This window comes from Diospyros lotus, chromosome 12 (genome assembly GCF_014633365.1).
Source record: "Diospyros lotus cultivar Yz01 chromosome 12, ASM1463336v1, whole genome shotgun sequence".
Classification (NCBI taxonomy): Eukaryota; Viridiplantae; Streptophyta; class Magnoliopsida; order Ericales; family Ebenaceae; genus Diospyros; species Diospyros lotus.
The window spans coordinates 7,020,355-7,043,578 of NC_068349.1; the positions used below are offsets into that span (position 1 = coordinate 7,020,355).

General features: G+C 38.2%; 2 protein-coding genes across 2 annotated transcripts; both read right to left on the reverse strand.

The window, feature by feature from the left end:
- Positions 1-385: 385 nt before the first annotated feature.
- Positions 386-10,445, reverse strand: LOC127786705 (uncharacterized). The gene is made up of 4 exons (XM_052314313.1): positions 10,278-10,445; positions 3,107-3,272; positions 2,694-2,984; positions 386-1,292 (listed from the first exon to the last, which is right to left on the reverse strand). The coding sequence occupies exons 2-4, from the start codon at positions 3,245-3,247 to the stop codon at positions 636-638; spliced, it is 1,089 nt and encodes a 362-aa protein (XP_052170273.1). The 5' UTR covers positions 3,248-3,272; positions 10,278-10,445; the 3' UTR covers positions 386-635.
- Positions 10,446-13,171: 2,726 nt separating this feature from the next.
- LOC127787238 (berberine bridge enzyme-like 6) lies at positions 13,172-14,895 on the reverse strand. Its single transcript, XM_052315186.1, has one exon. It carries the CDS (start codon positions 14,882-14,884, stop codon positions 13,304-13,306), a length of 1,581 nt encoding a protein of 526 aa, XP_052171146.1. The 5' UTR covers positions 14,885-14,895; the 3' UTR covers positions 13,172-13,303.
- Between the last annotated feature and the right edge of the window lie 8,329 nt (positions 14,896-23,224).

Here is a 23,224-nt window from a genome sequence, read left to right on the forward strand (position 1 = left end):
TGAAAATGTCTTTGGATAGCAATGCTAAGATTATTTTTTGATGATTAAAATAATGGGCATTAAGTAATTAGATAAAATTAAGCATAAAAAGGACAACAATTCCCAAAGCAGTGAATTCATGCACTAAAAATGCTCAGCTCCTTTCTAGTTTTTCCCTTTTTCATTTCAAACACTTGCTCCATGTTACAATGGAACCGTGGAACAAAGCAATTATGGACGAGCAGCTTTTGCTTCTTTGCAGAGACCTGAGACAGGCATCACCTAGTGAACAACACATTTCTTCCAAAGCTAAAAGTTTCAGTATTGTGAGTATGTCACGATCAGTTGCCTGCTTTTTCAAACACAATCATGCAGAGTTCGCCATAACAGCAGCAGCCAAGACATCTTAAAGGAAACATTGTGCCAACTCCAGCATGAATTTTGCAGCACAATTTGCTTGAGAATGTTGTCACAATTCACAAATCTTAAGAAGGGGCAGTACCCGTTTTTGCTTCACAAGAAGTTCACTCATACCATTTCATATGGCTGAATTACAAACCAAAGTACGTCATACTCTCATACTACACTAGCAAATCATTCAATGCAATCTTTTATTCTCAGTGGCACTCTCACCTTTTTGGGCGACTGTCACAAACTCAGTAACACACATTGGCTGATGAAGATGTGGGCCCAGCAGCCTTTGCAGGAAGTGGATCCCACAACATTTCCTCCGTGGCACAATGAGGAGGAATTGCAGAACCTTTGCGCTCGTGCTGTCCTGGGCTGAGACCAGTTATAGTGCCGGGATTAGAAGCTTGTAATGCTGCCTTTTCTCTTTCAGCCTTGGATTTGAGCCGAATTCGTTCAGCCCTAGAGCCAATGACCTGTCCTAGGATGGAAGCCGCAATTGTCAATGCCATGGCATTCTTGGGCATCAAAACAGACTTCCTAAGCATGGCGATGAAGGGAACTGATGCATGTATCGCCGCGAACCATGACAGTGAGAATTTCCGTGTGTGCTCCTTCCATATGCCCAGGGGGATATTCGCTGCTATTCCCAAGACTCCAATTACAAGCATCTTTTCAGGAAGAGGTTGAGGTCGCAATGTCTTAACAAGGGCTGTCCTAGCAAGGGCAGCCCTGGCAGCAACTACTGCAGGAGGACATCGAAACTTCATCCCAGGTGGAGGCGTAAGTGCTCTTGCAACAAGTGGAAGAACACCGCTAACGGCTCTGTAAGACTTTGCAATCGGACAGTTACCAGTTTCTAACCACTCATTTCCCCGTGCCTCATGTTTTGACGAATCTCCTTCCTGATATTTACAACATGATGAAGTGTAAGGTCTTTGAATATGTAAAATTAATACAACAAATAATACTTTCTTTATTGATGGACAACATTCCCAGAGCACAAACAATAACTGCTTGCATGAAACATCAATGCCCATATAATCTCAGGTTTACAACATTAACAAAAACTTACTGTGAAATGACAAGAGTCAGGTGCAACATCACAACAGAACGGCTAAAGTACCGGAGTTACCATTAAACAATATAACTACTTGCACAGCAACAGTATCATAACTTGATTACAGTATCACAAATAAAAAAAAGTACAAATTCCAAATTCTTAAAAACCTCAAATCTAAATATAAAGTCTAAATTCCAAGTTCAAATAAAACCTAAAGGCTAACAGCAAACATTAATATTTAATAATTCTAATTTCTCATCACACAATCATTAAATATATGAGCGGGAAGGTCACTCCAATTCCTACATTCCTCTTGATCTTTATGTTGCCTTTTAAATTCTTTCTGCTTAACAAGTACCTTCATTGTATCATAGTAGGAATCTGTTTTGCTAGCTCATGCATCTTTTGCAAACCCTTAATCATCCAGTATACTCGATTTCTTTTTTTATAAAGAGAGTTCACCCATTATTTACCTACAATAGTTTTTTCATTTCTCATGTTTGATTCCACCTTAATCTTTCTTTGTTCTTTCCTTTCTAATGGATTAGGGAGGCACAAATATTTTTCTTTGCATAGGATTCATGGATAATTTGAATGCAAGCAGCATATTTATTGACTTAATGATGACCAGATCATTACAAAAGGGCCCAGTAGCAGGAGTAGCATTAAAAAATGTACACCTTTTTGTCTAAATTTGTAATTAGATTGCTGTCAGGACCCAAGGGTTTACTAGGGCTAAAATAGTAATTAGCCTATTTTACATTTTACTTGTATTTTCCACTGGTAGTAATTTTCTGTTAGTTTGTTATTTTCTGTAGAGTAGCTATATAAAGCTACTGAAGTCTGTTGGTAGGACATGTTACGAATGATAATTGAATTTTAGTTTTCCCCTCTCATCAATTCTCTCTCAAATTCCCTCCTGTTTCCCTCTACTTTCTCTCTAATCTCTCTCTTTTTCTGTTCTGTCTGCAACTCTCCCTCATTTCTGTCTATTATCTCCCCCATTTCTGTCCAATCCTTCTATTCTTAGTCTTAATTCCCTTAGATTCTTCCGAATTCCAATCCAAACCCTAGGTACATGAGAATTGCTTGCCTTTCTAAACTTGATAACTTTGTGTTTTGTAATTTTATTTATTTGTTAACTTGGGACAATATGTAGAATATCTCTATTGCAGCAGTTGCCACTAGTAACAAATGAATTGAATCTAGAATAAATTTTAACTGAAAAGTCCAACATATACACCTGAGAAGATGGTTCTCTCTTTTTGGATGACTCAGATTTCTTTTTCTGATTCTTCCAGCCATCGGAGAAGGAACCAAAGGAAAATGGCCCACCAGGACCAAACGCTGAGAGACTGATGGTGGCAGCTTTTGCAGCTAAAGGGTTAAACTCGGGTGCAGGCTTAGGTTCCAAGTTGTTGTGACAAGGTGACCTCCCTGAGAGTGGAACTACTCCATCCTTTCCATGAAAAAGCTTAAAAGCCAGGTCAAAATTGGGGCCATCTTCAAAGACTGGACCTTTGGCTACCCTTGCCTGAAGAGATAAGAAGAAATAAGAAGATTCCCTTATAATTGTAGAATACTGAAAACTCAAAGACACCATTCCAAAAGATAGATATGTAACTGAACTAATCTCGAACACAAAACTTAACTTACTTGAATAGGGATGCTCACGGAAGAGAAAGAGAAGCTAGTCGCCTTGTTAATGTTCCTCAAAAATGGACATCTTTGGATGTCTAGCTCATTGAAGGGGCACTCAGATGTCTCCTCATTCATCCCTTTGAAGAACAAGTCCATCTCTTCCTTTTTCTCAAAGCAATTCCTTTGCAAACATAGAATTGAAATAGACTTTTGAATATAACAACAACAACAATCACAAGCCTCAATCCCAATAGGTGAGGAAATAGACTTTTGAATGGTACAAGAAAATATAAACTAATTGCTCCCATCACAAGGTTGACCACAACATATAACCTAAACAAAATTGTTATCATACAACAAATAAAATCAACAAAATATGTTTATTAAATAAATCATCATCAACTGCACTTTATTCTAACAAGTTAGAATTAGTAACACGACATTCATATTAATGTCAATTGACTTCTAAAAGTCACATTGAAAATATAAATCCATGCAAAAGAATAACGTGGCAAAATTTTATGCTGGATGCCCTTCCTAATGCAACTAGAACAATGTTTAGCAACTAAATAATAAACTAAATTCTTCATCAGTCAGGTCAACAGCCAAAAATTTCCATGCATTCTGAAAGGCATGGTTGGAGAAATAAGTGGTCAAATGCATAAATTTATTCTAGAGAATAATTTGTCATTACAGCAATATAAAATTCACATTCTTTTCTTTGCTAAGTAAATATATAGTTCACATTCACTAGCTTAAGGTACATATCTAAAAAGGATCACGTGAAAGGAAAAAGTAGGAATTTTCTTAGCCAGTTAATTCTATGGTTTTCCCAGTGATCAAGGTAAGACCTTTCATTGGAAAGTTATCCGGTCAAGGTCTCCTCATAGGTTTGCTTTTTTCATCCAGTCTGCTTCTCACGGTGCCATCTTCATGATGGATAATTTGCATAGAAGAGTTCAATGTGTGGTGGGCTAGTGCTTCTTTTGTAAGAGAAGCAGAGGGATGTTAGACCGCCTGTTTGCTCACTGTCCTGTGGCTAAAGCAGTCTGGAGCTTCCATTTCCATGTTTTTGGCATCCAGTTCTAGTCATGCCAGGCTCAGCAGGAGTGGTCCTTTTTGCTTTGGATTAGGCCGCCCTATCAAAAAGTCAAAGACACCTTTGTTTTTTCACTCTGTTTTTTGTAATGTGGCAAATTTGTCGAGAAAGAAATAACAGAACTTATATGGGTATAGAATGTTCTAATTCCCTTCAAGATCCTATCCTTGTTGGTGGTGTGCAAGCTCGGTTCGTTTTTCTTGTCTTCTTTTGCTCACAATCTTAATGTTTATTAATTTGTAAGCTTCTTTCCCACTTTTGTACAAGTTCACCCCCTTTTGGCTGTGTCTTCTGGTATAAACTCTTTTCTTATAAGAAAAAAATGCAGATACAATACTCATTCAAATGATATAACGTGCAAGCATTGAGTCAATTCTAAATGAATTTTCCATATGAGATAACAGAGTCAATTCTATATTAACTCTCCATATTAGTCAACCTTTAAACATTGCAAACTCTCATTTCTGGTGTAAACCAGGGTGAAGTGTTACGACCCTAGGGTTTGGCTAGGTTTTAGAAAGGAATTTGGTAAGAACGCAGGAAAGAAAGAGTAGAAAGGGAGGGAGAGAAAGAACAAAACAGAAAGAACTAAGGAAGAAGAGAGGGAAACTGAGGGAGAGTTAGGAGAATTGAGAGAGGGAAATGGAATTCAATTGTCATTCAAATCACATGCCTTCCTCTAACTATGTCAGCCTTTTTATAGGCTTACAATTGAAGGAAATAACAGAAAATACAACCAACAAACTACTCTAACAGGCCTGTTAATTGTTTATACAAGAGTTAGTTATTCCCGCCTAATCTCTAAACTTCTATAGTTAGCCCTAACAACTTATACACTGTGGATTTCCCCCCAATTATAATCATATCCCTAGGGTCATGACATGAAGCTTCTCTCTTACAGAGTATACGCTTCATTGCCCTTCTGCTATCCTTGACATACCTATTGTCAAAGATGATGTCATGAACCTAGGTCTAATTTAGGGTTTGTAATGGAAATTGAGAGAAATCGAGGGAGATAGATCAGAAAGGGAGTGAGAAATCAAAGAGAATCAAAGGGAATCGGGAGAGAGAGATTAGAGAAGTTGAAAGAGAAACAAATTTCTATTATCATTCAACCATCCCTAGTCATCTAGATTTTAGCCTATGTATGGGCTTTCTAGGCTTTCAGTTATAGTACAACTGAAAGGTAGTACAAACAAAGAAAGTAGCAATGTACAACAAGAAAGAAACCCATCTGTTCAACAATTACTATTATATCCTTAGGGTCATGACAATTCCCCTCTCCTTGAGAGAGTTCTTGTCCCCAAGAACTTACAGTGACTAGCCACTGTTCTTCATCTAATCCCTGCTTTCACTATCTGTTTTATCCTTCTTCTTTCTTTCTTTCTCTTTCTAGGCCTATTCCTCTACACTCTTATGTTCTCATCAACGGGAACAAAACCACATTTTGTTACCACGCTGATATTCTCTAGTCCAAAGTCTTTTGTAGATGAAGCTCTTACAGTTGCGATCAGAGCTGTATCTACTTCCAAGGTGTATTTGCATTGTTTTGTCTTAGCTTCGTTGAGCTCAACAAGGACTGGTTTCTCATCCTTTGTTGGAAAAACCTTGGATGTAAACACTCCAGTGTAATGACAATTTTCCTTGGGTTTATTAAAACTCTTCAGGCCAACGTTTCTATCTCAAGATCGAATCCAGGCATAATTTGATCCATAACTTCAATAGAAGTAATCTCACTGAATTCAAGTCCATTATAGTCACCTCCTGCAATAGCTATCCAATCAAGATTGAACTCCAATTTAAGAACACGATTGCTAGTACTCACAGTCTGAGAACCCAATATGGTGCCAAAACCTATCAATATGTCCACGCCAAGTGCCTTTAATGAGTTCCTTCATTTTTTACTAATTTTTGAAGCAAGATTACTGGCATGATTAGACACTTCCTGTCTATCATAGTTAGCAACTGAAACTTGCAAACCTAAAGCCTTCAAGTGATGAGCCTTTTGAAATTCACACATCCGACCAGTTACTACAAGAAAAGCTATTAATGAACATAACCACTATTTACATATGTTCCTCTCATCACATCACCTTTGATGTTGGCTATTTTGAGCCCAGAGGATCGTCTAGCTAGATCCTCAACTGCAGTGGAAAAGTTCCAAATAGGTAAACTGCCTTCCCTTAGTACTCACAGTGCCACATCATTTCTCATTCGTTGTAATAACTTCCTTCTCTTGTAGTCAACAGACACTAGTGCTTTTAAAACATATTTTTCTTCCTGTTTTGCCGGCACACATAAGAGGTTTACCTTCAATAGATTTCTCCTCCAATGGAGCCTTAATAACTTCTCCAGGCAATTGCCATTCCTTTCTGGTCATCTTGAATTGCCTGATCCAATTCAGGTCTTTCCTCATTTTCTGCAACTACCATTCCTAGTCTTAGACCTCATTAGCCTTACAATCAGTTTCTTTGGAAACAATATAAGATTGTTCTGGTTCGAATTGCCCAATCAAAACTTATTTGTTTGTCTGCAGAGCGTTAAAGACTTGATCCAGCCTAGCATAGATGCCTAGGGCACACAACTCATCAGATGCATGAAAGATCTCTTCTTTGTCGGAGTCTTGCGTTACAACTGACTAGTCCACTTCAGATTGTTCCTCAGATTCTTGCAATCCATAAGTCTAAGGAATTATTCCAGCCGATATAATTGGACCTCTAGTGGATCTAGAAATTTCCCTTATCTCTAGAAGCTGATTCCATGAATGAGTAATGCATGGATCTCCAAATGTCACCGGAACTAGTCTTTTTCTTTGAATAATTGGATCCGTATACTCCTTAGAAAGTATAATTCAGCTGGCAGACTAACTTGAAACGATTTGGCCACCATAATCATGATTTCGTCCAGCTTTTGGTTGAAGTTATCAACTTTTTCCTTGAATCCTTTATCCATTGCTCGCGATCTAACCTCAGCAACCTGAATCCACCTCTATCACAGTCAAATAGAGAAATCAACAGCTTCCTGAGAATCAATAAGCTTGGGGCAGCTTCCTGAGAATTGATTGGCTTTGATATAGCCTCCTGTAATTCAATTAGCACTGGATCTACTTCTAGAAATTACCTAATTCTTTCAGTAGCCTTGAAAACAGAGGATCGATTAACAACCTCTAGGAATCAGAGAATCGATTGGATCTGTCTCAGAAAATAGTCCTAGGAATCGCCTGGACCTGCCTCAATTAATAGCCAATAATCAACCGGCTCTATTGCTCTGAATCGCTAGAATTAAAACCGAAAATCACCTGAATCTGCTTTGCCTTGGTCAACTGCTAAAACTTCCGAAATCACAGCCAATAATCATTGACTTTGATACCATTTGTCATGAACCTAGGGTTTGTAATGGAAATTGGGAGAAATCGAGGGAGATAGATCAGAAAGGGAGGGAGAAATCAAAAGAAATGAGGGAGAATTAAGAGAGAATCAGAGGGAATTGGGGGAGAGATCAGAGAAGTTGCGAGAGACAGATTTCTATTATCATTCAACCATCCCTAATCCTCTAGGTTTTAGCCTATTTATAGGCTTTCGGTTATAATCAACTGAAAGGTAGTACAAACAGAGAAAGCAGCAAAGTACAATAAGAAAGAAATACATTTATTCTACAATTACTATTATATCCTTTGAAGTCTTATTCTACAATTACTGTGACAGATGATAAACTTTGAAGTCTTATGTTGCCTGTTGAGAAATTTTATGTTATGTACAGCATTGATTCTACAAGTTCATTGTATGGTAAATTGACCCAAGTGTTTTAAAGCTTAAAAAATGATAGCAGACTTGCAATCCTATTAGATTATTGGACTTCTACTCTGACTGAATCCAGGAGGCTGCAACTACCACCAGCTTTTAGCTAATAAGGGTCCCCTGCCTGCCACCACCAAAAGCAAGAGGAGTAGAGGGGGAGAGAGAGGAAGAAGATGGCAGTTTGGTTAGGTGGTTTACTAATCCATTGAGAGAGAGAAGCTTCAATTTTCGCATTGTATGTTCTCCAAATTTGCTTCTTCATTCACAATGAAGAGTATAAGGACATTACAGAGTGTCTGTGATATGGTCTCCAATAACTTGACACTATTAGCACAAAAAGTAGTCACACATTAACTCGAGTTGTCACCTTGGCAGAACATGCTTTCACCATTAAAATGAAGTATGTTCAATACATATACTATTACATGCATTTAGTAAAAGTTCTATATGTGCTGTATGATGAACTTCTAACAACCTCATCAAAATCAATAAAAACCATATTCCCTTGCATAATAATGGTATATTACCATTATGCACATTGAACACTCATGGATTGCAACAGAGAGCATAGATCTTCAAATGAAATTCCTAAAAGTGAAGTTTGGGGTAATGAAAACAGAAGATTAAACCATAAAAAGGTGGTATTGTTCAAATTAAAGCAATGCAGACAGATGATACAGATTGATTCAAAAGAAGTAAGCATACAAAAAAAAAAAAAATGCTAACAAGCAATTTAAAGTAGTCGTGACACTGGAGACAGAGGAATAAAAAGAATGTGCAACTGACTCAATACACCAATCACTCTTACATTTAACCTATGCTTTCAGTGTAGCTCTGGTAGATATTTCCTTACACATATTAGAAATAAGACGAGAAAGTAAAACTATGTAGGAAAATTGATTACAACTGTTAAATCATAAACTACTTTGGGTTGTTAGGTGGGGGGGGGGGGGGGGGGGATAAATATAATGCAACCTTTTATTTTTCTTTTGGGGGGCAGGGGTGGGGATATTGATGCATAGTAACAACCTTCTAGAGAAATGGATATGATTTTGTCTACCAAAAAAGGAAAGAAACTCAGTAACGCGTTAGCGAATACAAAAAACCAATTCAGGAGTTGGGCAAGTAATTATGTTGTGATATCCAGCCATATAACCCCTATCTAAACTCAGTTTTTCTGCCAACTACTTGGGGTCTGCAATATGGATCATTTTTCTCCAATCCACTCTATCTCAGCCAAAGTAGATTGAGAATTCAACAGAGCTAAAATTTATGAATTAGCATTCCACACAAGTGACATGATAAAATATCATGTACAGGAACTTACACATATGCATAGAATAAAATCCAATCGATGCAAGATATTTACATATATTACCATTAATAGGAAGCCAGCAAAAACTGGCAATGACACACTGCTATAGATTACCTATCCTCAAGTAAAGGATAAGCATAGAGCACAAGCTAAAACATCAGTTGATTCAGTATAAAGAGAGTAATATATGTCATATGATTCAAAAGACAAACAGATTTTATGCACAGGCATATCTTTAGTGTCTACAAATAGCTGAATGCAGATATAATTGAACATGTAAACCAACTATGAAAATGCAGACTGCAAATTTCTTGTACATTAAAATCAAGAATATTTAGTTGAAACGTCAAATGTTTTTATGCTGGGGAGGGGCTTGAGGGACGGCTGAATTGCTAATTCAACTTGTACACAGGCTCTCGAACAACCCAGAACCGAGTTTCTTCAACCAACATGCACAATTGATAAAGATCTGAAAGAATAATTTGGAAGCAGAAGACAAAGTCGTGAACCAGGGATCCAAATGTGATCAGACAAGTTTCAGCACATGTAGGACCTCAAGCGAATCACTAAGAGCTAAACTTTTCCCCCATATGAATTCTGCAAGCGCTCATCACAACGAGAAAAACACACGCCTTTGAAACAACAATTTGGATCAATAGTTAGACCGGAAAATCTATTTCATAAGGCGGACCAAAACGGAAAACCCCCATTTTCATTCACGCACAACTAGAACAGCCGAGAGTCGGTCGACAACCTAATAACACGAAGAATAAACCCCAGAAACACGGTAGTCCGGGCATAAACTCGAATCGAGAAACAACGCAGAAGAAAACCACCAGTAATTTTTAACATAAACCAACAGATCTACGGATCGAATTCGGCTCGAACAACGAAAATACACACAGAAAAAGAAGAAAAACAACAGAGGCTGGATTGGATGAGAATTAACGAAATTTGGAAGAGAAGGAAACTTACAGCGGCAGGGCAGTGCCGGAAATTCCAAGGCTGGAGGAGCTGAAGGGACGTCGTGTCGTGTGCAGGACACAGACACAGATACAGCCACAGCCACCGGTGGTGTAAAGTCAACCTGCTGAGCCGGTTGAAATGGACGGCCGAGATTGACTCTCCTGCTGTTGCCGGTCAAAGTGTTAAACCACGTGACGCCACCACAGAATAAATCAAATAAATAGTATAATATAAGGGTAATGGTAAGTTAGGTGTGAATGTAATAAAGGTATTTTATATTGAGGTAACGTGCCTTTCTTACATTCCTATATTACCTAAGTTAGTTTAATTAATTAAATTGTTATATATTTATCAGCTATTAATAAAATTATTTTAATATTAAAAAAATATAAAATAAATATATTTTGTTTGAAAATAATATATATTTATTCATATTTAAAAATAAAATATATTTGTACTATAAATATGAATATGATATTGGGCCGTCATGGCCCACGCCGCTTTTTCGGGGGGTCAACAGTGGCCCATTAGTGGCATTTTAATTGGTACAGCAGCCAATCATATATCGTTTAATATAAATCAATAATGTTAATTTTTACATAAACATTCAACTAGAATAGAATCAATTTCATATGGATTTTCTTTTTTGGTTTTTTATTAAAACTCAAAATCACTATCTCTTCTATGTGCACCCAAAAAAATAAAAGCAAGCAAAATTATAATAAATTAATATAATTTTTTTATGGGTAATGTTAATTATTGTTTTAAGAGCACAATCAGTATACTTTATTTTTAAATAATATATATTTAATGTATTATTTTTAATTTTTAAATAATTTTTTATTAATTGATAATAAATATACAGTGATTTAGTGATTTGAGGAATTCATAATTAATTAAAAATAAATTGATGCAATTATTTTTAATTATTTTATAAAAAAAAATAACGTTTTTACTCCCTCAAACAAACTAATTACACTCTATATCACTTTGAATGTCAGTTTCGATTGCCGGGCCTACTCAAGGGGTTGAGGGCCCGAGGCCATCGTTAATTTAGCAGCTCCCGACACTTTAATAAAAAATTAAAAAATATTAAAATAAAATTAAAATAATTATTTATTAGGCTCAAGGGGTTGGGGCCCTAGACACATGCCTCACAAGTCTACCCTTTGAGTTGGCTTTGTTTGATTGTGATTGTGAGTATAACATATTAAGATAAATATAAATTGAAAAATTATGTGGAAAAAATTAAAATTGCACTCATAATTGAATTTAATTGCTCAATGAAACTACCCTAGCAAAAATGGTTATAGTCTTATAGAGTGTAATTAGTTTATTTGAGAGATAAAAATATTTTTTTTAAAGAAGAAGTTAAAAACGAAATTTATATTTGAGATGTGATTAATTTTTATAATTTTCACATGATTTGAGATATTTAACTAACTAATAAAATTAAAAAAAAAATAATATGTAATAAATGCATCTTATATGATAATAAAATACACTTATTGTAATTATTGTATCTTAATCATTATATTATTTGAGACAAAAATTAATATTTTTTTAAGAAAAATCTTTACCCGACGAATAGTATTATTTGCTTGAATCGAAATTTTAAAGTTAGTTATTTATTAGTGTCGACATTCGGAATTGGTCGATTGTGATTCGTTAGCCCGTACTGATGTAATGGATCTGAGAGAGAGAAAATGGGTTATTTGGTTCAATTTGTTGATCCGTCGACTGGTCTCCTGCAAAAATACTCCGATGCTCAAGTAAGTAAGCAAGTTCGAAAAATGCAGAGTATCAGCAAATTGGTAGGAAAATCATACCATGGCTCTGAGGCGAGCTGACTGATATATAGGAGATGATGTCCGTTTGCATGTGTTGTACGACTGCAGGTGATAGGACATAATATCCGGCACTGGCGGAGGTGCCCATGCAGTAGCAAGGTGCCAAAGGGACCCTCATTAATATGGATGTAATCCGTCATTAATGAAGATGAGATCTAAGGCGGGCGCGCAGAAATCCAGAAGTGGCTGTGATGATGTTGTTGTCAAGGGCCAGGATAGGACCGACATGGGTCGAGAGGATGGGGTTAGGTTGGCACAGCTGAGACGGTTCCTAGCCCATTAACATTCTTTGGCATTTGACATTCTCGTTATGTGAGCTGATCAATTAGGCTAACGAGCTGCAAGAGTTGCTGGGAGCTTGCTCGAAACGTAGTTGAGAGCTTGCTCGAAATATAGTTGAGAGCTTGCTCGTACAAAGTTCACTTGGTCTCGCGATCTGAGCTCAGGCTCTGGCAATGTGCGAGGTTGTTTTGACGAACTCAGTTCTAGGTCCACTAGACTTCATGCGATTGGGCTGACCTGTTGGGTCGAGCCCAGCCCATAAGAAGTAGAGTGGGAAATACCCTTAACAATTAGATTTTTTAATAAGTAAAATAATAATTTATATCTTAAGATTAAGAGGACTCAAACTTGAGATTTTAAATTCATTAGTTGTATCATATATTATTATATTTCATGTTTCAACAAATTTGTTCCTGTCTTTATTTTAGTTTACAAAAAAAAGTATTATTTTTTAATATTTAGACTATTTATAATTAAATTACCACTATTATAAACCAACAATTGTGGTTATTAAATTATCTTAAATTTGAACTCTTTAACTTTCTTAACGTTACCGATTATTTTGATCAAATGCAATCATTTGGATTACTTGGCTTAATATGATTATTATTATGAATAAATAAATCGGTTTGAACAAATTGTGGTTGGATTCTATTTGATTATACGTATATAAATTTAATTCTGGGAATTGGATTCACCTAATTGCGGGCGCCAAAGCCAAAATCATCCCATAATAATTAACAACGTTGTACTTCTCCGACCAGAAGAAGACATGCCTTGATAATATTGATTTTCTCGTGCGTGTCAACCTTACAATGCCCAATCCTCCTCCGTTGCCTGCCTGGTGCCTGGTGCCTGGTGCCTGGTGCCTGCACCGTCTTCATCAATGACCTCTGGCTCTGTTCAAGCTGCTGAAAGTGGCGGAATACTCTGCTCGGTTCTGAAGAAATTATCAGGATCAAACTTAGTTTTGATCTGCCTCAGCCTCTCAAAGTTCCCCATGAAATAACTGGCGCCGAAGGCCTCCGAACCCGCGCTGTTCTCGTTGGTGCCGAGATCGAGATCTCTGTAGTTCACAAAACCTTCGCGCGGCGAGCTCGTCACGTATGGCGCCATGAAGTTGTAAAATCCTTTCAACTTGTCCATGGCTTCTTGTTTGCCATCTCCAAGGCGAACCATGTACCAGTACTGCATCAGGTATTTGTATCCTGTACGGTGAGGGAAAGGAGTTGCTGACTCGGAGATCTGGCTCATTCTTCCTCCGTACGGATTCCATTGCCATATCAGGTCGCGGTTTAGCTCGGTCATCTTGATCCAGATTCCGTCAAGCGCCGACTTTGGGATCGGCGTCTTGACGAAATCCGATTTCACCTTGAAGGAAGGCGCGTTCATTTCTTGCCTGTTGAGCAAGTCGGGGAGGGAGTGTACATTGGCTGAGGGTTCGATGACGAGCGTGCTCTGCGCCCAGGTCATTTCCTTGCAATCTTTTTGTCGAAGCCCTAGCTCAGGGAACTGCTTTTCCATCAGTGGCTGAAGTGTCGCGGCTTGCCCTAGGTACAATCCGATGAATTGGAAGATTAGGTCGTTCGGCGAAGGTGAAGCCTCGCCGGATTTGAATTTCATCTCGAGTCTCAGGAAAATGTCGTCCGGCAGCTCGCTGGCGATTTCTTGCCATTTGTAAACTAGGTCATTTGCCCCTTCCGCCAATGTCTTCTCCAGCCGGAAGAACGTCACGGTTGACGGAACCGACACCAGCTCGATCTTCCACGACAAGAGGACGCCGAAGCCGGTGCCACCGCCTCTGATAGCCCAGAACAGGTCCTCTCCCATGGCTGCTCTGTCGAGGATTTTGCCATTGGCGTCCACAATGCAAGCGTCAATAATGTGATCTATCGACAAGCCATATTTCCTCATCAAAACACCGAATCCGCCGCCGAGGAAGTGGCCGCCGGTGCACACCGACGGGCAGAGGCCCCCGGGGAAGGCATGAGCAGTGCTCTTCTGAGAAATGTTATGGTAAAGCTCGCCGAGAGAAGCTCCGGATTGGACCCAACCGGTGCCGGCGTTAATGTCGAGATCCACAGATTGAAATTTGAACATGTCGAGCAACACGAACGGCTCGTGCGCTATGTACGAAAGGCCTTCGTCGTCGTGGCCGCCGCTGCGGACTCTGAGATGAAGCCCCAATTTCTTGGCGCAGATCACTGTCTGCTGGACATGCGATTCGTGCATTGCGACAACAATGACCAGCGGCTGGGTTGAGTCCTTGTGGAATCTACCATTCCTGAAGTAGCTCAAGTAAACCAATTCGAACTCGGCTGGGTTATCGGCAATGGTGAAAACGGATTCGGAGATTGGGATCGGAGACTGAGCAGCGGCCCCCAGATTCTTGAGGCATTGGACGAAGTCATGGCTGGAAGTATGTGAAGTTGCAGAGGCAGAGGAGATCGAGAAGAGAAGAGCTGAGATCAACAGAGGGAGCATTACTGGGGAGGTTGACGATGAAGGGATCATTTCGTTCTTTGAGCTACAGTACACCATAACCTTTATTGCCAATCCAATCCGATGCACGTGCGTGGTTGGTATAACTTATACTTTGGGTGCGCTCCTTGAGGCGGAGGAATTAACAATTTTGGATAGCGAATGGCCCTGAGAACTACGCGGTAACCGTATTTCTACTTCCACTTCTCATTTTCAAGGAAAAAGTCCTCTCAGAGAATTACCCCCTTTTTATTTTTAATGCGAATGAATGCTTCAATGAGAAAAATAATTAGGGTGCATTTAATTGGCCATATTTTTTTTTTTTTGAAAAAAACCCTTTTCTACTCAAATTCTAACTTTTGAGGTGTTTGATTGACTAAATTTTTCAGATAAATTATTTTTCCACATTTGTTCAGGTGATATCATTTTTCCACTTTGTTAGAAAATATTTTCTCGGGGGTAGATCAAATTTTTAAGGGAATTGGAAAGCAACCAACATCTCCATCCCTTCCTTGCTATATGCGTCAAAGATTCGATCTAACGAAGGAGGAGAAGCATAGTCGGTGGTGGCAAAGAGGAGCAACGAGGCTGGCGATTGTGAGAAGGACGAGCAACGGGTCGACAATCGTGAGGAGAATGAGCACAGTTGGTTGTGAGGAGGAGAAGCATGACCGACAATAAAAAATAGAAGGAGAAACTCAACTGACGGTTGAAAGGAGGAGGAGTAGCGAGGCCGACTGCTGCAAGGAGGAGGAGGGTGGTCAACAGTTGAGAGGAAGAGGAGCAACGAGGTCGACAATCGCGAGAAAGAGGAGAGCAGTCGGTGGGCACAAGAAAGAAAGTCGAGAGGATGGGGAGCAGCGAGGCCGGTGGTCCCAAGGAGGAGTAGCAACGAGGCCGATAGTCGCAAGGAAGAGAAGAAGTGCGGTTGGCAATTGTGAGGAGGAGGAGCATAGCTGGCGATCGCGAGGAAGAGAAAGGTGGTTGGAGATGAAGCTTGAAGAAAAGCATAACGGGGGCAAAGGTAGGAAGGTTTGATTTGGGTGAAATTTGGGATGAGAGAGAGAGAAAGAGATAAGGGGAGACAAAGAGAAGAAGTGAGGTTTGGGGGGAAGGGGAGTCACATATGTGGCAGATGAATTCCATAGAAAATAGTGGTAATCAAACACAAAAATTTATAAAAGTACAATAATTTCTAGGTAGAAAATTAAACCAATCAAACACCCGTACTTGATAATTTCCATGTTGTTCCTTCCGGCCCAAAGGGTTTCCAAATAGGAGATTCTATGACATCGGAGCTGGTTTCGGTGATCGGAATGAGAGGCGGTGGCACCTACAAAAACACTTCGATGGTGAAATGAGTAAGGAATTAAGTTAGCAGGGAGTCGATAGGCTGAAAAGAACATACTTTGACCTGTAATCAGGTTGGTTTATATAGAAAAAGAGAATAAGAGAGTCTCTTTGTATGCATGTTTGCATTGGGTGTAGCAGAGTGATGGGACTGTGATGTCTAGTGCCGACGAGGCTCCCTGGCGGAGGCATGGTGCCGATGGGATCGACAATAAATGTAGATGGAACTTGCAATAAATGTATATGGGATCCATAGTAGGCACGAGAGTACCAATACGCAGTGGTGATAATGGTCGTTACAAGTTGAAGTTGGGTCGAGATTGGGCCAAAAGGCAAGTGGAGGTTTTGGGCCTCTATTAGGTTGAGCTCAATTGGGTCAACACGGTCCACAACCCCCCAAGTCAAATGTTCATTAGGGCGAGCATTCAAGCACGAAATACAAAAAAGGTGGTTGGACCTTTGTCGTATAAAATCGAGATAGTTTGACAATTGAGCCTGGGACGAGACCCTCAGGTTGGACGTTTATGAGGGCGAGTTTTGAGCTCAGATTGCCAAGCCGTCGTAAAGGAGCTTGGGGTGTGTTAGCTGAAGATGTGGGGCTTTGTAATTGAAGTCTAGCTTGGGATGTGTAATTGAGATGATTGAGGTCGGTTGTGCATGATCGAGGTAGTTGAGCTAGGTATTTTCAAGGTGATGGGCTTTCTGGGTGTTGTAAATTTTTCCCAAGGTCCGCGTGGAGCTTAATGGTTTTGGGGGAAGCTTTAAATGTTTTGACATAGTGTACTAGCTCCCGAAATTCAAAGTGTTAAGCCTATAAGGTAAGGCAACATGCTATAGGTGGAGAGGCACCTTTTTGCCTTTAGCGCATGACAGATGGCATGATTTTGACGCTTGTTTTGCGATGGATAGACTTCAGTCGTTGGATGTCCCTCATTATGCCTATAAAAGGGAAGGACTCCACCTTACTTCTACACACCTTATGCAATCAATTTTAGTCGCTCTTGGTTACTTTTTGCTTTTTGGGAAGCCTTGGGGTTTGAGAGATGAGGCTGTTGATTCGACTTGAGGCCTTGCTAGTCGAATACAGTGTTTTCGTTGGCGGCGTTGCTGAGGCAGTTGAGGTACCTATAGTCGGAATTAAGCATTTTTGGGCGAGAGTAATACTATAATTAGGGGTGGCAATTCGTATTGGCGGGTCGTAATCGTGTCGTGTCGAGACACACGTATAACACGTATCAGGCTAACCCGAACACGACCCGTTTAATAATCGTGTTAAATTCCTTAAACCCGAACACGACACGTTTATTAAACGTGTAACACGACACGACCCGTTTAACCCATTTAACTAAACGTGTCGTGTCGTGTCACCTGTTAACCTATTTAACCCGTTTAATTTAAACGGGTCGTGTTGTGTCACATGTTAAACGTGTTATTTAGTTTTAAACGCGTTATTTCGTGTATAATCGTGTTAACGTGTTCAGATCAACCCACTAACCCTTTTAATTAAACGTGTCATTTCGTATATAATCGTGTTAACGTGTTCGGGTCAACCTGTTAACACGTTTAATTAAACGTGTCATTTTGTGTCTAAATAGGTTAGACGGGTTGACCCGCCTAAGACACGAAAATAATTGTGTCATAAACGGGTTGACCCGTTTATGACTCAAACCCGATTAACCCCAACCCTAACCCGCTTAACTCCGTGTCGTGTCGTGTCCAAAATTGCCAGCCCTAACTATAATGGGTGATTACACTCATTTTTTAGTTCTTTTCTGGAGTGATTGTCATATCTTGTCTTTCGACCTTCCTGATTGCTTGTCCACGTACTTTTCTGGTAGCTTTTTCGATTGGGGCATGGCCAATAAGACTTCCAATTGATTTGATCATCTTAACATTCCCAACTGAGATACAAAAAGGATTTCTAGTTGGATGCACATAGCTAGCACTTACCATGTGATTTTGCGGGAGGTGCTACCAATGGAAAAGAGGACTAGTTTCGCAATGATAGTTACTTTATTTGGTTGTGTTTTCATAGTATTGTAGGTTCACTATCAAAAATGTAAACCTTGTAACGGAATGAGAGATTTTTTAAATACCTCGTAGCTTTTAATTTTCTATATTCTTGCTTTGCTAGAATTTATTCGAACTCGTAATTCGAGGAAAGTCTGCCCATCGGGATAGACTCGGGCGATTGGCATAAGGGGTTGGCTGAGGCGAGGTTGCTGGGTCTGTTTGATACAAGGCGTGACTTGAGTGAGACCGAGGTGACTTCGAGGGCCAACCATGCATGTTCGATACAAGACACAATTTGAATGAGATCGAGGTGACTCAAGGTTTGACCATGCATGTTTGATACAAGGCACGATTTGGATGAGACCAAGGTGACTCGAGGTCTGGCCACGCCTATTCCTGGATCAGACAAGGATAGGGGAAATTTGGCACAGTTAATCCGCCCCCAAACACCTAGGTCTACCGTGACAGTGGACCTTGAGGCCATCCCAGTCTCTTTTGCATGTGGACCGTGCTTACCCAATCGAGCTCTGCTTGATAGAGGCCCAAAACCTCCACCAGCTTTCCAGCCCAATCTCAACCTAGTTTTAGCCTACAGCAGCCATCACCACCACTATGTACTAGTACTGATGCATCCACTATGGATCTCATCCGCATTTATTGCAAGTTTCATCCATATTTATTGTCTGTCCCATTAGCACCACGCCTCGCCAAGAAGCCTTGTCGGCGCCGGATATCACAGTCTCATCACCCTGCGGCACCCGATGTAAGCATGCATACAAAGGGACTCCTTATTTCTCTCATCTATATAAATCAGTCTAATCACAAGGCAATGTATGTTTTTTTCTACCTATCGATCCTATGCCAACTTAATTCCTTACTCACTTCACCATCAAAGTGTTTTTGCAAGTGCCGCCACCTCCTATTTCGATCACTGAAACCAGCTTCCACGTCCCTGTATCTCTCATTTGGCAACTTTTGGGCCGAAAAGAACACATGTAAATCATTTCTAGACAATTCAGTTGGGTAGAACTTATTATATTTCTATGTAAGTTCCATGCTTGCAATCAAACACACCATTTTAGGAAATTAATAAGAAAGTTGTTACAAATGCAAACATTAATGGCAATGGATGCCTCTAACTGTTGAAGTATGAAATATGACGTAGTACTAACTATGATAGCAGTATAACAAAAAAAATATTATAACTAAATAATAACTGCAGTACTGAATATTAAATAGAACCAACTAAGCACGAGATTGAATTGACAAAATATGGAATTGAATAATATGAAATTGAACCAAAATATGGAGTAGAACAAACAAAAAATTGAAACTAAACCAAATAGCGCAAGGATGGAGAACCAAGGCATGTGTGACACACAGTATCCTTAAAACAAATTCACCTTCTCATCGAGAGTGCTAGAGGATGGTTGTCGTCTATCTCTCAGGGTACAACGATTGACGACCAAGAAGTTAACACAAGCTTCAGAGCCTTATAGCGAACTTAAACACTGACCGAACACTATTAGAACTAGGCAAGAGAGGAGAACGCTTCAAGAGACTGCAGATTTCATGCTGTGTGTTGGTGTGTCTTTCAAATGAATGAGAGGCTCCTATTTATAGTAGAAATGCTCATTAATGGCAACATTCAAAAGGCCTGGCTGTTACAGGAATTCAATTTGATTAAATTTGGGCGTTACTGGCCTTCAAGCGAGCAGCTAGCTATTTAATCCGTCGTTACTGGATGAAAAATGCTTGTAACGACTAGCTTAATGTTGTAACAATCTTTCTTCAAATTCCTGCAACGGTTACAAGGTGGATTCTGAGTAAGAAATAAAAAGGAAATAGCAAAGCATAGCCCCTCTTGGGTGGCCCTTTTTTTAGTTCACCAAGCCTGGGATTTGCACCCCCTCTGTGCACACATGCAAGAGAAAGCCTTTGTCTAACTAGCTTACTCATTATAAAATGTGTAAGCCTACGTAAACCTTAAAAGATTATATCGCTTTTCCGATGTGGGACAAGCACATTCCCTTAATATTTTTCAAGTCAACGGGTATACTTTGAATATCAATTTCTCATTCACCCATTTATTATTTTGGTCTTATGAATATACCAAATCAATCTTCTTGTGACGAAGACTAAGAATCCACTTCAATCCAGTTAAAATATTTAACGAGTTACACTTGAATTTAACTTTAATATAACATGCCACAATACTCCTTTATTCCAATTTTCCAACAAAAAATTGGTTCCATCGTTATTCTCGTTTTAGTTACGTTCAATTTCGTTCTATGTAACTTCAATTAGATTATCTATTTATTCTGAATTAATCAAGTGTTCGAGAGATACCTCAGTCATCACATCTCATAGGGTCCTTAATTGCTCGAAGCTTAATTTTGTTAATATAATTTAAAGATAAGTACTTAAAAATTTGGGTATAAATAATTACTTTTAATTACATATTTGAAACAAATATATGTGAGTGCTAAGTTAATGAAACAAAATAACATGTCAGTAGACCCTTAACTTTGTCTCACCTTTGAAGCTTTTAATTTAGCTTTCAATACCTCACTTAAAAATTCCCAAAATGTACTGTGTGTTTGATGCCATATATATATACAAAGATTGAATTGAATTGAATGGACTTGTTTATAAAAATTCTTCAATAAACACTATTATGCTTATTTACTTCATTAACGAGTTCAGCTTTAGCTTGTCAACTATCTCAATAACAAAAAGAACCCAACATGACAGGTTCAGGTTGGATTTTCAAGCTTGTGGACGCCTATTACTCAGTAATGTATATTCATTTTAGTTTGTATTTGGTCCACTATGACTTAATTAAACAACTTATTAAGGGGGTGTTTGGCTTGGGAAGCTTTTAAGCTGTTTAGCTTTTTAAGTTGTGTAAAGTTGAAAAGTTAAGTAATATTTAAACTGATAACTTGTTTGGATAAATATGCTTTTAATCTATCAGTTAATAGTTATGTGTTTGATTTGAAAGAGTTGATAAATTATTAGAATTTGATAAAAAGATAAAAATATACATGTTATTAAATAATATAAAATATTATTATTAGATATTGATAAATTATACATAATTATTAAAAAAATTATTAATACAATATATATATATATACACCTTTTAATTTTCCCCTTCAAATATATTACCAATAGATTAATATATATATATATACACACTAACAGAAAGCTTCGACAAATAGGCGACGACGATGGAAATCAATTGCAGATGAATAGTGACGGTGAGATGCAAATGATTGGGGTGATGGGCAAAAGCAACAGTGACGATGATGGTGACGAATGACGAGGATGGTGGCGGCCAGAGATGAGTTTGATGGCGATAGATCAATTGATGCAGATGATGAAGATAGGGGTACAATTGGAAATAGCTTGAATCTCTATGATGGTAAAATCATCATTTAATCGATCAACGCAAATAAACTAGGGGGCGGTGTTTTAGAAAAGTTGGGAGTAGGGAGCTTTTGGAAAAATGTGATATTAGAACTTTTAAGTTATTTAGTTTTTAAGCTCTTTAAACAACCCAAATACTTAATAAAATAAGTTTGACATCTTATAAGCTAAATGAATAACTTATAAGCAGTCAAATCAGTAAGCCAAACACCCCATAAGAGGTTGTTTGGTTTATTGTTTTTTAAGATAACTTTTAAGTCTTCTTACTTAAAAATTATATAAAACTTTTAAGCTAACTAGCTTTTAAATTGATAACATGTTTGGATAAATGTGATTTAAGTTATCATTTATATAATTATGTATTTGATTTGAAAAAACTGATAAATTATTAGAACTTAACAAAAAGATTAAAATAGACATGTTGCTAAATAATACAAAATAAAATTTATAAAAAAATATTATTTTTTTATAAAAATAAATTATAAATTAATATCTAACTGATAAAATTTTTACTATTAGATATTGATAAATTATATACAATTACTAAAAAAATATTAATACAATACTTTATGTTAAAATTTAGGTTTAATTTATAAAAATATTAAATATATATAGAGAAAGAGATGGACGAAAGAGATGGAGGCGACAAACAGAGATGCAGGTGGTGGTGATGGAGGCGACAAACAGAAATAGAGGCAATGAACAGAAATAGAGGCGACAACGTTGGAAGCAAATAGAGGCAACGAACGACGGCGATGGCAATGGGTTGGAGGTGACGGCGATGAGTTGGAGGTGGCAATGAGCTTGAGTTTAATGGTTAAGAGTAGGGAAGGTTGTAAATGTTAGAGTTTGTGGGGGACAAAATTATAAATTACTTAATCAACGAAACAAACTGATAACAACATTTTGAGAAAAGTTAAAGGAAGTTTTTCTAAAATACTTTTAAAATAGCATTTAAATTCGACAGGTTTTAAACTCTTTTATTTTAACAAACATATAACAAAATAAAATATGTAACATTTATTGTAACACCCCATCTCCTAGAATTGCCCGAAAAGAGGTGTTACGGGAAAATAAAATAAAACTAACTGATAACTAAAAACTGATATCAATAATGAATATCTCAATCAACTGGAATAAAACTCCGAGTCATCAAGACCAAAGACCATAACTGCATCTAAGGGAGAATCCCTAAACTGGAAATAAAAATAAACCCAAACTGACAAACACTATAAATCTAACAACTCCCAGACATCTTTTATCTTGAGCGGCTCCACGTACACACACTACTGGACACTGCTGCTAGGCCTCACATCTGGTACTCCCCTGCTAGGACCTGGAATGGTGAAGAGTACAATGTGAGCTACAACGCTCAGCAAGTAATAAACTGAAAAGAATAACTAGAGCTGAATCGAAGAATATCGATACTGATAAAATACTTATTGAACTTGTATTGAGAGATATAATAATTATTGGATTGCATTTACAAGATGTAATGCACATAAATTGTAAACTAAATGCAGGTATACAACTTTGGCACATAGGCTC

Excerpts from the sequence above, each read along its gene's own strand:
- LOC127786705 (XM_052314313.1), bottom strand. The coding sequence starts at position 3,247 with ATGGACTTGTTCTTCAAAGGGATGAATGAGGAGACATCTGAGTGCCCC. Across the intron at positions 2,985-3,106 it reads CCGTGAGCATCCCTATTCAA|GCAAGGGTAGCCAAAGGTCC; the intron begins GTAAGTTAAGTT and ends TTATCTCTTCAG. Across the intron at positions 1,293-2,693 it reads AGAGAGAACCATCTTCTCAG|GAAGGAGATTCGTCAAAACA; the intron begins GTGTATATGTTG and ends TGTAAATATCAG.
- LOC127787238 (XM_052315186.1), bottom strand. The coding sequence starts at position 14,884 with ATGCTCCCTCTGTTGATCTCAGCTCTTCTCTTCTCGATCTCCTCTGCC.